Source organism: Bombina bombina, chromosome 7, assembly GCF_027579735.1.
Source record: "Bombina bombina isolate aBomBom1 chromosome 7, aBomBom1.pri, whole genome shotgun sequence".
NCBI lineage: Eukaryota > Metazoa > Chordata > Amphibia > Anura > Bombinatoridae > Bombina > Bombina bombina.
The window spans coordinates 611170006-611185146 of record NC_069505.1 but is presented as its reverse complement, the minus strand read 5'-3'; the positions used below and the strand labels follow the sequence as shown (position 1 = coordinate 611185146).

The 15141-nt window shown below is 37.3% G+C and overlaps 1 protein-coding gene across 1 annotated transcript; it reads left to right on the top strand.

Moving 5' to 3' along the window:
- The first annotated feature begins 302 nt into the window (after nt 1-302).
- On the top strand, nt 303-6361 carry LOC128636703 (olfactory receptor 1G1-like). Its single transcript, XM_053689689.1, has 2 exons — nt 303-378; nt 5409-6361. The coding sequence occupies exons 1-2, from the start codon at nt 303-305 to the stop codon at nt 6359-6361; spliced, it is 1029 nt and encodes a 342-aa protein (XP_053545664.1).
- Nucleotides 6362-15141: the final 8780 nt, after the last annotated feature.

Below are 15141 nucleotides of genomic sequence, written 5' to 3'. Positions count from 1 at the left end.
TGTCTCAGTTTTAGTGGAGGAGGTGTTAGTTCAGGGCTTATACGTGATGTACTGTTGTAGTTCCGGTAAAATAGATAAGTCAGGAAGCCTCTTGTATTATTTTATTGTATTATAGTGTTTGTTATTGGCCTTTCTGTATATAGAGGAGTCGCTGAGATCTCCTTCAATTTGGCCGTGATTATGCTTGTCACTCTGGCAACGCTCCTTACCCCTGATGTGCCGCTTCTGTGTATGTGTCGTAATGGCTACGGCCTCCTTCCTCCTTTGGGTGACTCCGCCTAAGCAACAGGTCCGCGGCTCATATGCGGTTCAGAGCCGACTCTGGAGCTGGCCTTCAGTCTGGTGACTGTCATCGCAAATGCCGTTCTCCTCCCGCGGGTGAGTTTTTCCAGCGTTCTGGGGCCAGACTAACAGCCAGTGACAGGTCTCTTTCAGGATCCGGTGTCTAGTTAAGGCTCGTGGTGCACACTTAAGTTTTTCACACCGCGGACCCTGTTTTACAAGCCCCAAACACCTCCAAGCTGCTGTGTGGTCGTACCCCTCTGTGCTCCAAGTGTTTTCGGCAGTTCAGATTCTCCTATGTCTTCTGATTAAAAGCATGGGCCTGTACAGGTAGCTAGAGCTCTAAGCTACAGTGGCCATCTTCCTGCGCGGCCAAGCTCCGCCCCCCGCTTTGAACTTTTTAAATTTAGAATAGGGTAGGGCATTTTTTTATTTTGGGGGTCTTTGTTATTTTATTAGGGGGCTTAGAGTAGGTGTAATTAGTTTAAAATTGTTGTAATATTTTGCTAATGTTTGTAAATATTTTTTTATTTTTTGTAACTTAGTTCTTTTTTATTTTTTGTACTTTAGTTAGTTTATTTAATTATAGTTATTTGTAGGTATTGTATTCAATTAATGTATTGATAGTGTAGTGTTAGGTTTAATTGTAGGTAATTGTAGGTATTTTATTTAATTAATTTATTGATAGTGTAGTGTTAGGTTTAATTGTAACTTAGGTTAGGATTTATTTTACAGGTAATTTTGTAATTATTTTAACTAGGTAGCTATTAATTAGTTATTAACTATTTAATAGCTATTGTACCTGATTAAAATAAATACAAAGTTGCCTGTAAAATAAATATTAATCCTAAAATAGCTACAATATAATTATTATTTATATTGTAGCTATATTAGGGTTTATTTTACAGGTAAGTATATAGCTTTAAATAGGAATAATTTATATAATAAGAGTTAATTTATTTTGTTAGATTTAAATTATATTTAACTTAGGGGGGTGTTAGTGTTAGGGTTAGACTTAGCTTTAGGGGATAAAAAATTTATTAGAATAGCGGTGAGCTCCGGTCGGCAGATTAGAGGTTAATGTTTGAAGTTAGGTGTCGGCGATGTTAGGGAGGGCAGATTAGGGGTTAATACTATTTATTATAGGGTTATTGAGGCGGGAGTGAGGCGGATTAGGGGTTAATAACTTTATTATAGTAGCGGTGCAGTCCGCTCGGCAGATTAGGGGTTAATAAGTGTAGGTAGGTGGCGGCGACGTTGTGGGGGGGAGATTAGGGGTTAATAAATATAATATAGGGGTCGGCGGTGTTATGGGCAGCAGATTAGGGGTACATAAGGATAACGTAGGTGGCGGCGCTTTGCGGTCGGCAGATTAGGGGTTAATTATTGTAGGTAGCTGGCGGCGACGTTGTGGGGGGCAGATTAGAGGTTAATAAATATAATATAGGGGTCGGCGGTGTTAGGGGCAGCAGATTAGGGGTACATAAGTATAACGTAGGTGGCGGTCGGCAGATTAGGGGTTAAAAAAATGTAATCGAGTGGCGGCAATGTGGGGGGGCCTCGGTTTAGGGGTACATAGATAGTTTATGGGTGTTAGTGTACTGTAGAGTACATTAGTTAAGAGCTTTATGAACCGGCGTTAGCCCAAAAAGCTCTTAACTACTGACTTTTTTCTGCGGCTGGAGTTTGGTCGTTAGATTTCTAACGCTCACTTCAGCCACGACTCTAAATACCGGCGTTAGAAAGATCCTATTGAAAAGATAGGATACGCAAATGGCGTAGGGGGATCTGCGGTATGGAAAAGTCGCGGCTGGAAAGTGAGCGTTAGACCCTTTCCTGACTGACTCTAAATACCAGCGGGCGGTAAAAACCAGCGTTAGGAGCCTCTAACGCTGGTTTTCATGGCTACCGCCCAACTCTAAATCTAGGCGTAAACTACTCATATAATTAATTGTATTCATCACTCTCCTTTTTTTTTAATCTCATCACCAAATATTAAATCCATCTTCCCCAATACTATTATGTAACAATCCATTTGTTGATGCACTTGTTATCAGTTATCAGTGTTATACATTTTCTATTACTCATTATTATTTTCTCTATATTATTTCTAAGTGTTTTTTTGATATATTTATTATGTTACTTTTAACCCCTTAACGACCAAGGACGTACGCCACACGTCCTCAAAAAAAATACAGTTAATGACCGAGGACGTGTGGCGTACGTCCTTGGTCTGGAAAGCAGCTGGAAGCGATCCTGCTCGCTTCCAGCTGCTTTCCGGTTATTGCAGTGATGCCTCAACATCGAGGCATCCTGCAATAACCCCCCTTGGCCATCCGATGCAGAGAGAGCCACTCTGTGGCCCTCTCTGTACCGGACATCGATGGCCGGTTTTGTTGGTGGGTGGGAGCCAGTCTGGGAGGCGGGTGGGCGGCCATCGATGGGCCGTATGATGTGGAGGGGGGCAGGATCGTGGGCGGGAACGCCGGGTGCGCGCGCGGGTGCGCGCGCGTGGGGGTAGGAAGCGGGTGGGAACCGCTACACTACAGAAAAATGATGGGAGAAAAGTGGCAGTGATCTGGGAGGGGTGGTGGGTTGGTCTTTTGGGGGGGGGGGCAAGCTACACTACAGAAAATTATTTAAAAAAAATAATAAAACAATGTTTTACTATAAACTGGGTACTGGCAGACAGCTGCCAGTACCAAAGATGGCTACTAATAAGTTAGAGGGGGATGGGTAAAGAGCTGTTTGGGGGGTATCAGGGAGGTTGGGGGCTAAGGGGGGATCCTCCAGAGCAGCATATGTAAATATGCCTTTTTTTTTATTTATTTTTTATCAAGGATAGCTTTTTTTTTTAGTACTGGCAGACTTTCTGCCAGTACTTAACATGGCGGGGACAATTGTGGGGTGGGGGAGGGAAGAGAGCTGTTTGGGAGGGATCAGGGGGTGTAATGTGTCAGGTGGGAGGCTGATCTCTACACTAAAGCTAAAATTAACCCTGCAAGCTCCCTACATGCTACCTAATTAACCCCTTCACTGCTAGCCATAATACACGTGTGATGCGCAGCGGCATTTAGCGGCCTTCTAATTACCAAAAAGCAACGCCAAAGCCATGTATGTCTGCTATTTCTCAACAAAGGGGATCCCAGAGAAGCATTTACAACCATTTGTGCCATAATTGCACAAGCTGTTTGTAAATGATTTCAGTGAGAAACCTAAAATTGTGAAAAATTTTACTTTTTTTTTTATTTAATCGCATTTGGCGTTGAAATGGTGGCATGAAATATACCAAAATGGGCCTAGATCAATACTTAGGGTTGTCTACTACACTACAATAAAGCTAAAATTAACCCTACAAGCTCCCTACATGCTCCCTAATTAACCCCTTCATTGCTGGGCATAATACACGTGTGGTGCGCAGTGGCATTTAGCGGCCTTCTAATTACCAAAAAGCAACACCAAATCCATATATGTCTGCTATTTATGAAAAAAGGGGATTGCAGAGAAGCATTTACAACCATTTGTGCCATAATTGCAGGAGCTGTTTGTAAATAAATTCAGTGAGAAACCTAAAGTTTGTAACAAAATGTGTGAAAAAGTGAACAATTTTTTTTATTTGATCGCATTTGGCGGTGAAATGGTGGCATGAAATATACCAAAATGGGCCTAGATCAATACTTTGGGATGTCTTCTAAAAAAAAAATATATACATGTCAAGGGATATTCAGGGATTCCTGGAAGATATCAGTGTTCCAATGTAACTAGCGCTAATTTTGAAAAAAAGTGGTTTGGAAATAGCAAAGTGCTTCTTGTATTTATTGCCCTATAACTTGCAAAAAAAAGCAAAGAACATGTAAACATTGGGTATTTCTAAACTCAGGACAAAGTTTGGAAACTATTTAGCATGGGTGTTTTTTGGTGGTTGCAGATGTGTAACAGATTTTGGGGGTCAAAGTTAGAAAAAGTGTGTTTTTTTCCATTTTTTCCTCATATTTTATATTTTTTTTATAGTAAATTATAAGATATAATGAAAATAATGGTATCTTTAGAAATTCCATTTAATGGCGAGAAAAACGGTATATAATATGTGTGGGTACAGTAAATGAGTAAGAGGAAAATTACAGCTAAACACAAACACCGCAAAAATGTAAAAATAGCCTTGGTCCCAAACGGTCAGAAAATGGAAAAGTGCTGTGGTCATTAAGGGGTTAAACTATGTAAAAAAAAAAAACTGCAGATGTAACTTTCTGCTTTTTGTGAGCTAATCAGTAGTAGTATCAATAGAACGTGCATTTTTTCTAATTAATTTAATCATATTATTATTAGATTTTCTTTGTTCTCTTGGTACCTTTTGTTGAAAAGCAGACAGGTAAGCTCATGGGCGTGCATGTGTCTAGAGCTCTACATGGCAGCAGTTTAACAAGATTATTATCCATTTGCAAGAGTACTAGATGGCAGCACTCTATCCTGCAATGTGGTGCTCCAGACACCTACCCAAGTATCTCTTCAACAAAGAATACCAATGAAACAAAGCAAATTTGGTAATAGAAGTGGATTTTATTTTTTTTTTTAATTGTATGTTCTGGGGCATATTTATTAAAGGCCTGTCCGACATAATCCGACAGTGCGGATCATGTCCAACAGACCTCGCTGAATGCGGAGAGCAATACGCTCTCCGTATTCAGCATTGCACCAGCAGCTCTTGTTAAAGCTGCTGGTGCAACGCCGCCCCCTGCAGATTCACGGTCAATCGGCCCGGTTGTCAATCAACCCGATCGGGTTGATTTGTGGTGATGTCTGTCCGCCTCCTCAGAGCAGGTGGAGAGGATATGGAGCAGTGGTCTTTAGACCGCTGCACCATAACTTGTGTTTTTGGCGAGTCTGAAGGCTCGCCAGAAACACGGGGCTTCAACCACCATCCAGAGCTTGATAGATAGGCCCCACTGTCTAAATCACATAACAAACATTTTGGGATTCATATCACTTTAACTCTTCCAGTATTTTTTTTCTTTTTCTGTAGAGTTTTTGAAAGCTAGAAACCCATATAAATTGTATTGAGACTGTAGGTGTTTGAAAAACTAAGAATCATATTAATGGATTAACATTTTTTTTTCTTTTTTTATAAGAAAACAACTCAAGTAAAAATTTACAAAACAAAACTTCACTGAGACAATTCCATCTGGAGATCTTTTTGATTTCTGAAACAGAGCTGCTTGCAGTTTTTATTGGGATTTTACTAATGTACCTGCTGGCTGTGACTGGGAACCTGATTATTGTCACACTTGTATGTTCGGTGTCCCAGCTACACAAGCCAATGTATTTCTTCTTGTGCAATTTGTCAGCCCAAGACATTATTTATGTATCTGCTTTCTTGCCAAAACTGTTGGCCATCCTCATAACAGGTGACACGAGCATTTCTTTCTTAGGATGTATTACACAAATATTTATGTTTGGATTTTGTATTGATTCTGAATTTTTCCTGTTGAGCTGTATGGCTTATGACCGCTATGTGGCTATTTGTATACCTCTCCGCTATTCTCTCATCATGAACAAAAAATATTGTGCTCTGCTGATCACTCTTTCCTGGTGCGGTGGCTTCCTAAACTCATTATTCTTTGCAATAATGTTTTCAAATTTATCATACTGCAATAAACATGAAATCAACAATATCTACTGTGATCCAATCATATTATTGGGACTCTCCTGCAGTGACATCACCTTTATAGTCACTTATTATATTCCTATACAAGGTCTGTTATTAGGTTGGTTGCCCTTTGTTCTTATATTTTCCTCCTATATCCGTATCATAATGACCATTCTACAAATCAGAACATCTGTAGGAAGACACAAGACCTTCTCCAGCTGTTCCTCACATCTTACTGTCGTTATACTTTTTTTTGGAACAAGTTTGGTGGTGAATATGAAACCAAAGTCTGACAATTCATTGGAATCTGATAAATTGCTTTCCATGCTTTACATTGGTTTGGTACCTCTAGTAAATCCATTAGTATACAGTTTAAGAAATAAAGATGTTTTGAAAGCCATGAAACTTTTTTCAAAAAATATTTGTTACATTTAATTGCCATCATCATATCTTATATATGTATTAATTTGATAAATGTTTAAGAATGTTTAAATAATTGATTTACAAACAAATAAGTAGAGTAAACTGGCATTTTCAATTTGGACCTCTAATTATTCCCATATTTCTGCCTTCAAATTAACATACAATTATAGAAGTCTCTTATGAAGCCTTTTTCTATTTTAAATCAAATTAAAACTGAAAATTATGTCCAGAACGAATGAAACAAAAACAATATAATAGAAAAAAAAGTATACAAAACTTTTAAGCTAGATGTATTACAGGAATTACAGCAATAATTATTTATGGATTTTTATTGCCACCGCTCAGGATGGGAGACAGAGGTTACTGCAGAACTCAAATAACCCAAGACCCTTTGGTTTAAAAAACACATGCAATAAAAATCCTATTTATATATTTGTACTCTATTGTTTATTAAATTTTGATCAAGACTGATTTTAATTACCTTGATATTTTGTTCCTATATATAAAAATGACCAGCTGCTTTCAATCATCTTAGCTATCATAGACATTGGCTAGCTCATTCTTCCAATACGTCTTAAATGCCAGTTATCTATAAATGGCCGATATCTCTTGCCTATGGTTTCTTACAATCAATTTATGTTTCTCATTGATCAAAACATTAAAGTATTTTTTTTCTATTTGTAACACTCAAAAGGGAATATTTTAACAAGTACTTTCTTGGCAGTAGGCAAGACTTTTATTGTTGTTTTTTTTATAGTACACAATCACAATAATATGGATATATATAATTTAATTCCACTTTTTTAAAATGAAAATTATTAGAAGTTGAAGCCAAGGGGTTAATAATGCTCAAATTACACATACAAATGCTTCAGCTAATGAGCTATGAGTGTCTTCATTGGTTTATAATATTTTAGTATTTATTACGCATGGTTATAATAAATACAAATAAAAAAATAAAATACTACATTTCTTTTGTGACCTGCAATAGGAAAGTACAGGATTTAGATATACAAACTATGGGCTAGATTACAAGTTGCACACATGTACTATGAGTTTAAAGTAAGCAAGTTCACTTGAGTGCAATCAAATTTAATGCGCGTCGGGTAAGAGCTCTGGTTACATAAGCAAAAAACGTGGCACAAAACACATTAAAAATACTTTTAACAAATTATAACCCCAAAAGCCTGTGGGCTAGATAACGCGTGGATCTCTATCAAATTCTTCTTTTTGCACGAATCTCCTATCGCGCGTATTACAAGTTGAAATTAAAAATGTTTACCCTGCACGCTAACGCATGCTTAAAATAGATACAATATTGCGACCTTGTTAAGATATTTTCCCTTAGACTTCAATGGAACGCGAAAAATGGGAAAAAAACTAACATCCAACAAATTTTACAAACCTTGTCACATTTTCTATAGTGCGCTATTAATATTTCACATTTCAATGTTATTTACATATAAGAATATGTTCTATTTATGACACATACATATTTTATATATATATATATACACAGATTCCAAAAAGGACAGCACAATCTCACCCATAAGTAGTAATGCCACGGGGCACTGCTAAAGAAATATCCAATCCATCCATAGGTACAGGCACTCAATGGTCTTTTTTTAAAACATATTTCATTTATTAATGCAAGTTAAAATTTAGACATAATGTTTCGGCACATTGCTGTGCCTTTGTCAAATGTTAAAAAAACAATACAACAGGTAACCTAAAACTAATGACAAACTCTTAAAAAAACACTCCTTTTATACTTATCTAATTACCACCACCTTTACGATCGTATCACCATCAGACACCTGTGTGTAACGTCATCAAAGTGCACCGATGCACAAAGCGTCATGATGTAGGTGCTGATGTTGTCATGGCAACGTCTGTAAATAAATAATGTGTAGCCCGATCACGTGTAACCAACGACCGCACACCAACACAACGCTCAGATGCACGGAGCGTCATAACACAAAGGCCGACATTGTTATGGCAACGTCCATAAACAGATAATGCATTAGGTGTTCATATGCGACCATCGATCACAAATGATCAAACAGAGGGTGATGTGTATAAATAAATCAATCGGTAAAGCTAATGCAGGTATGTTGGGCTAAATACAGCATGGTGTAATCAAACAAGATGCCACACGGATCCATTACAGGATACCAACAATATTGCCAATAAACCCTTACCTAGCATAGCAATTACGGAGTGATTCACAAACATAAAATCATTGCTTTGCATATTATGCACTTTTACAAATCATGTGACCCAAAACAGAAGTCTATATTGATATTAACTGTACATGAATAAATAGTTATTATACATTTCACAACCAGAATAAAGAATATTTCCTAAGGCTATGTATAGCATATAGCATAAAGCAATCTCCAGATATTTAGGCAGGTAAATATGACAAATACCTCTTAGATCCCATACGTTTCCTGCTCAGTATATACCTCCATGTACTGAGGTTTCACCTCAGGTGGTGCTGTGTGCAGCAGGGTGTAGAAGGTTTAGTACTAATCTTGACTATATATGTATATGGCTGTTATCAGGTAATTCTAACATTGGTACTTGTGCTCATCCCTGACCGGTCAGGTTTTTATGTTTGTAAGTTGTCTTATTGACTTTTGCAACATTTTTATTGCTCTGGTATTTAACTTTTTGTGTATATACTGGCCTTTGATACCATTGCCTGCGTCTCAGTGCTCTCACAGTGAGAGAGACTACATTTTTCACGATTAAAACATTTATTGGATATACTGTACTTGTGAGCTATTTTCCTAAAAGAGTGCTGAATCCCCAGTCTTTTTATCTTGGATTTCATTCCTGGATGTTCTCCCTTTCCTTACCTCATGATATTATAAGATTGTTGTATACTTGATAACTGGTGAGGCTTAGTTAGCTCATTTGAATTATAGGAGGAAGTTTAGCATAACTGATATAAGGAGAATAGGATAAAGGGGCCCATTTATCAAGCTCTGTATGGAGCTTGAAGGCCCGTGTTTCTGACGAGCCTTCAGGCTCACCACAAACACAAGTTATGGAGCAGTGGTCTAAAGACCGCTGCTCCATAACCTGTCCGCCTGCTCTGAGGAGGCGGACAGACATTGCAGGAAATCAACCCGATCGAATACGATTAGGTTGATTGACCCCCCCTGCTAGCAGTCTATTGGCCGCAAAACTGCAAGGGGCAACATTGCACCAGCACTTCACAAGAGCTGCTGGTGCAATGCTAAATGCGGAGAGCGTATTGCTCTCCGCACTCAGCGATGTCTGTCGGATATGATCCGCTGATTGAATTATGACAGACAGAGCGTTGATAAATCGGCCCCATAGTCATAGTTTTTGTCTCTTAGACATAACTTAGCATATACAGTATGTAGAAAGGGTCATTCTTGGAAACTGAAATACTTTATATCCTAATTAGCATATTCTAATAAGGAGATACAATTTTTGAACTAATGAGTGATAATTACAAATAATAGATAAAAATATAGGGGGCACATTTGGGTGGTTGAAAACCGTATTGTAAACCTCAATATGATTAATACTATGTTGCTATATAATATGTTATGATACAATGTATCTAAAGCACATCTAAACCTTTTCAATCATACAATGTATCAAAAGCAAGACTAAACCCTTTCAATAGACAAATGTCAAAGCAAATCACAAAAAATAAAATAATAAAAAAATATATATAAAAAATAATACTAAATAATAAAATTTCCAAGTCCCATTTAGCAAAAAATAATCCAGGTCCAGGCATATATTTTTGTGAAAAAGTGTCCAAGATGTATTACACTCACATTTGTTGAAGCACCCCTTGGTGCAAGTGAAGCAAGCTGGGATTAAACAGTCACTCAGCAGACTGACCTCCGATGTGGCTCCAACTCCAATTGCACAGGGTCTGATATCCCAGTATGTTGTGAAACAAGGTGCGGCTCAAAATCCTATTGCACAGGATACAAATCTCCAGCAAAAAGAGCACCAGATGTCAGGTGTGCAGTATCAAGGATGGTATATAGGCAAGAAGTAAGTATAGCAAAACGTACTTTATTAAAACAAAGGTTAAAACAATTAATGTGTTTCTCAGTCAGACAATCACTGTTTCATCAGGCTTAATCTTAAAAGCCTGATGAAACATAAATTGCAACTCCACTTTTGTGGTATACGTAATAACTTGCAACATTTGCAAAATGCAATATGTAGGTCTTACATCCAGACTTTAAAGGACCGGGTTAGGGAGCACATACTGTCCTTGGAAGCTGAAGTTTCAAAAACTCCAGTGGCAAAACATTTTGCGAAACATGGAAGGTATAGAATGCGTTACCCTAGGCCTTAGGAGTGGAGATAGGTTTGCAGTGTTAAGTAAACGTGAGATCTATTGGATCTACACTTGAAAAACAAGTCAACGACAGTCTGAAGTGTAGTCATGTCAACATATTAAAATTTATGAGGACAGTCATTAATTAATCATTACTTCTTTATTTATTTATTTATTCACAAAAATTTGAAGCCTTTATAGAGGGAACAGTTTAGTAAATTACTACTTGGAAGATGCTGCACTATTTTTTTTTTTCATTTAAATTGATATACATTTGTTTGGTGTTGCCAGATGGTAATAACTACTATTTATCAGTTACTTGGACAAACATTTACTTATCGATCATCAAATACTGATCAATGCATGATGATACAATCTCTGTCAACATCTAACAAAATGAAATGGATAAATTTACAAAATAATGAATTAAGATACTATCCGCTTCAGAGTCTTTATCATATATATATTTTTAATACTATGAATTGTCTTTTAGTTTCTTATGTGTAGATATTTATGTGTAGATATTTATGTGTAGATATTTAGAGTGTAGGTATAAACCACCAATTGGTTTGAGAAGGAAGGAATACTGATGTATGATTGACTGTGGATGCCAACTCATCTCTGTTAAAAAGTTCTGTCCACTAAGTGTTAAATTTGCTCTGAGGAAACACCGTTCAGGCGTGAAACGCGTCAGCTGTGGATGCTAAGTACTGTGTGTTGTGTCTCTGTTAAAACCTTTTAACTGTGAAGATACAATAAAGCAACTTTTAAATTTCTTCAAAGTTCAGACATCAAACTCCTTTTTCTTTGTTTATGCTGTCTTTTGGAAAGCTATAAAGCTGTATAGCCCATGAATAGCTTATTCTGTTAGAGGTACCTTAAAGAGATATGAAACCCAATATTTTTCTTTCAAGATTCAGATAGATCAGCAGTTTTAAGTAACTTCAAAATGTATTCATATTATCATTTTTTCTTCATTCTCTTGGTATATTTATTTGAAAAGCTGGTATGTAAGCATTTTTGGTTCAGTACCTGGGTAGCACTTGCTGATTGGAGGATCGGGCACTATATGGCCGCAATTTTGCCAGAATGTTATCCATTTGCAAGAGCACTAGAGGGCAGCACTATTTCCTACTATGTAGTGCTCCAGACACCTACCTAGGTATCTCTTCAACAAAGAATACAGTGGGAACAAAGCAAATTTCATAATAATAGAAGTCAATTGGATTTGTTTTATTTTATTTTTTTATCCTCTGGCTGAATCACAAAATAATGTTTTTGTGTTTTATATTCCATTAAGAATAGCACAACTTTACTTTGTTTGAAGTAAAACATTTTGCTTATTCCCTAACTTGAAAACATATCTTTCTTTCATGTAAATGGCAAGAGTCCATGAGCTAGAGACATATGGGATATACATTCCCACCAGGAGGAGGTAAAGTTTCCCAAACCTCAAAATGCCTATAAATACACCTCCCACCACACACATACTTCAGTTTTACAAACTTTGCCTCCTATGCTTGATTTGTGCTTGATTTTTATGATTTCTTCTATGATAAGTAGTTCTAAGCATTCTGAATCCCAATTCCTCTCAGAGTACAGTGCTTGTCAGAAGGACGTGAAGAGAGTATTGCTTGCTGATTTTTTATGGTTTCATTCATGGGAAATATTTTCAAGGATTCTCTGTTATAGGTCGTAGGGATTCATCTCCTACCTCCCTTTTCAGATCGATGATATACTCTTATACCATTACCTCTGCTGTTAGTTTTCAGTACTGGATTGACTGTCTGCTATATGTGGATGGGTGTCTTTGGTAAGTATGTATCATTATTTAAGACACTCTCAGCTATGTTTAGCACTGTATGTATTATTATAAAGTTTTAAATATATGTATAAATATATTTATTTATTTTAGGTCTATGTGTATTTCCCTTTGCAGTATAACAGTTTCAGTATGAGAATCATGTTTTAGGAAGTTATTTTTTTAAAATAAAAAATAAAAATTCTTTTCCGGGGTTTAGTTTTTTCCAATTTGACTTTTTTTTACCTTAAATTTTGCGGGCAAATCTAGGCTGGGCAATTTTTTTTGCACAAATTTGCGTCTATGGTGTCGCAAGTTTCATCATTTCCTGCACCTTTAATGATGTTAGTTTCTTTGGCGCCAAGTCACGCTTGTTATGACGTGAGTTGCGTCATTTCCAGGTGTTTGGCGCCAACATTTTTTTCACTTTGCGTTGTATGTCATACTTGGTGCCAAATATTTGTTTTGGTTATATTACCCGACTTCCTTTATGCTCCCTGCTATTTTTATATTCTAGAGGGCTATGCTGTTTGCTTTTCTTCTTATTTAGCATATGCATTTTTTCCCATTCCTGAAACTGCTATGTAATGAAATTGAATATTTTGTTTAAATGTTATTTTTTCTTTTACATTTTGCAAGATGTCTCAGTCTGATCCTGTCTCAGAAGCTACTGTAGGAACCATGCTGCCTGAACACAGTTCCACCAAAGCTAAGTGTATCTGTTGCTAGCAAGCTGAGATTGTATCTCCGGGTATATTGGAACAGCCAATAGAATGCGAGCTCAATCCTATTGGTTGATTGGATCAGCCAATAAGATTGAACTTCAATCCTATTGGCTGATTGCATCAGCCAATAGGATTTTTTCTACCTTAATTCCGATTGGCTGATAGAATTCTATCAGCCAATCGGAATCTAAGGGACACCATCTTGGATTATGTCATTTAAAGGAACCGTCATTCAGTAAGAAGACTCTGGATGAAGAGGATGCCCCGCGTCGGATGTCTTGAAGATGGAGCCGCTCCACGTCGGATGGATGAAGATAGAAGATGCTGTCTGGATGAAGACTTCTGCCCGTCTGGAGGACCACTTCGCCCGGCTTGGATGAAGACTTCTCCCGGCTTTGTTGAGGACTTCGGCCCGGTAGGATGAAGACTTCTGCCGCTTCCTTGAGGATGGATGTCGGGTCTTCAGTAAGTCGATCTTCAGGGGGTTAGTGTTAGGTTTTTTAAGGGTTTATTGGGTGGGTTTTATTTTAAGATTAGGGTTTGGGTGCAATAGAGCTAAATGCCCTTTTAAGGGCAATGCCCATCCAAATGCCCTTTTCAGGGCAATGGGGAGCTTAGGTTTTTTTTAGTTAGTGTTTTATTTGGGGGGGTTGGTTGTGTGGGTGGTTGGTTTTACTGTTGGGGGTTGTTTGTATTTTTTATTTACAGGTAAAAGAGCTGATTTCTTTGGGGCAATGCCCCGCAAAATGCCCTTTTAAGGGCATTTGTAGTTTATTGTAGGTTATTTTTATTTTTTTTGGGGGGGGGTTATTTTTATAGGGCCCTTAGATTAGGTGTAATTAGTTTACTTTGATAATGTATTTTTTATTTTTTGTAACTTAGTGTTTATTTTTTTGTGTAACTTAGTGTTTGTTATTTTTTGTAACTAAGCTGTTAGTTTTTTGTAACTTAGTAATTTTTTAGTGTAGATTTAAATTATTTGAGTAGGGTTAGGTTTCCAAATATATAATATAGTTAATTTAATTTGTAGTTTAATGTAGTTTTAGTATAACAGTTAGGGTAAGTTAATTAATAGTTTAATGTAATTTTATTATAAAAGTTAGTGTAGATTAATTATTAGTTTAATATAGTTTAATGTAATTTGAGTATAATAGTTAGGGTAGATTAATTATTAGTTTAATATAGTTTAATTTAAATCTAAAGATAAGTTTAAATTTATTATACGATAGGGATGAGTTAATATTTAATATAAAGTTAGGGGGTTGTTAGATTTAGGGGTTAATAGGTTAATTTAGTTTATGGCGAGGTGGGGGGCTGGCGGTTTAGGGGTTAATAACTTTATTTAGTTGCGGTGGGCTCCGGGAGCGACGGGATAGGGGTTAATACGTATAATGTAGGTGGTGGCGGTGTCAGGGTGGTAGATTAGGGGTTAATAAGTATAATGTAGGTGGCATCGGTGTAGGGGGTGGCAGATTAGGGGTGTTTAGACTCTGGGTACATGTTAGGGTGTTAGGTGTAAACGTAACTTTTATTGTCCCATAGGAATCAATGGGATATCGGGCAGCAGCGAACATGAGCTTTGCTGCTTTCAGACTCCCATTGATTCCTATGGCATTCGCCGGCAGATTGAAAACCAGATACGCTGGGCCGAAATAGTGGCCGAATCAGATAGTGCCGAATTTGCATTTGGAACATCTGTAGTGATGTAAGCATTGATCTGTGTTAGACTGAGACCGGCGGATCGTATGTTACATCACAAAATTCTACTTTTGCCGGTCTGTAGGGTTTGATAACTAAGGGGAATCAAGCTTGCCACAATTACGCTGCGGAATTCCAGCGTATTTGCGGTTGACGGCTTGATAAATAGGGGCCTATGTCTGCTATTCCACCTTCTAATAAATGTAAAAGGTCTTTTAAAACTTCT

Coding starts and splice junctions, on each gene's coding strand:
- LOC128636703 (XM_053689689.1), top strand. CDS start 303: ATGCGGTTCAGAGCCGACTCTGGAGCTGGCCTTCAGTCTGGTGACTGT. Junction 379..5,408: donor ATGCCGTTCTCCTCCCGCGG/GTGAGTTTTTCC, acceptor TTTTTTTATAAG/AAAACAACTCAAGTAAAAAT.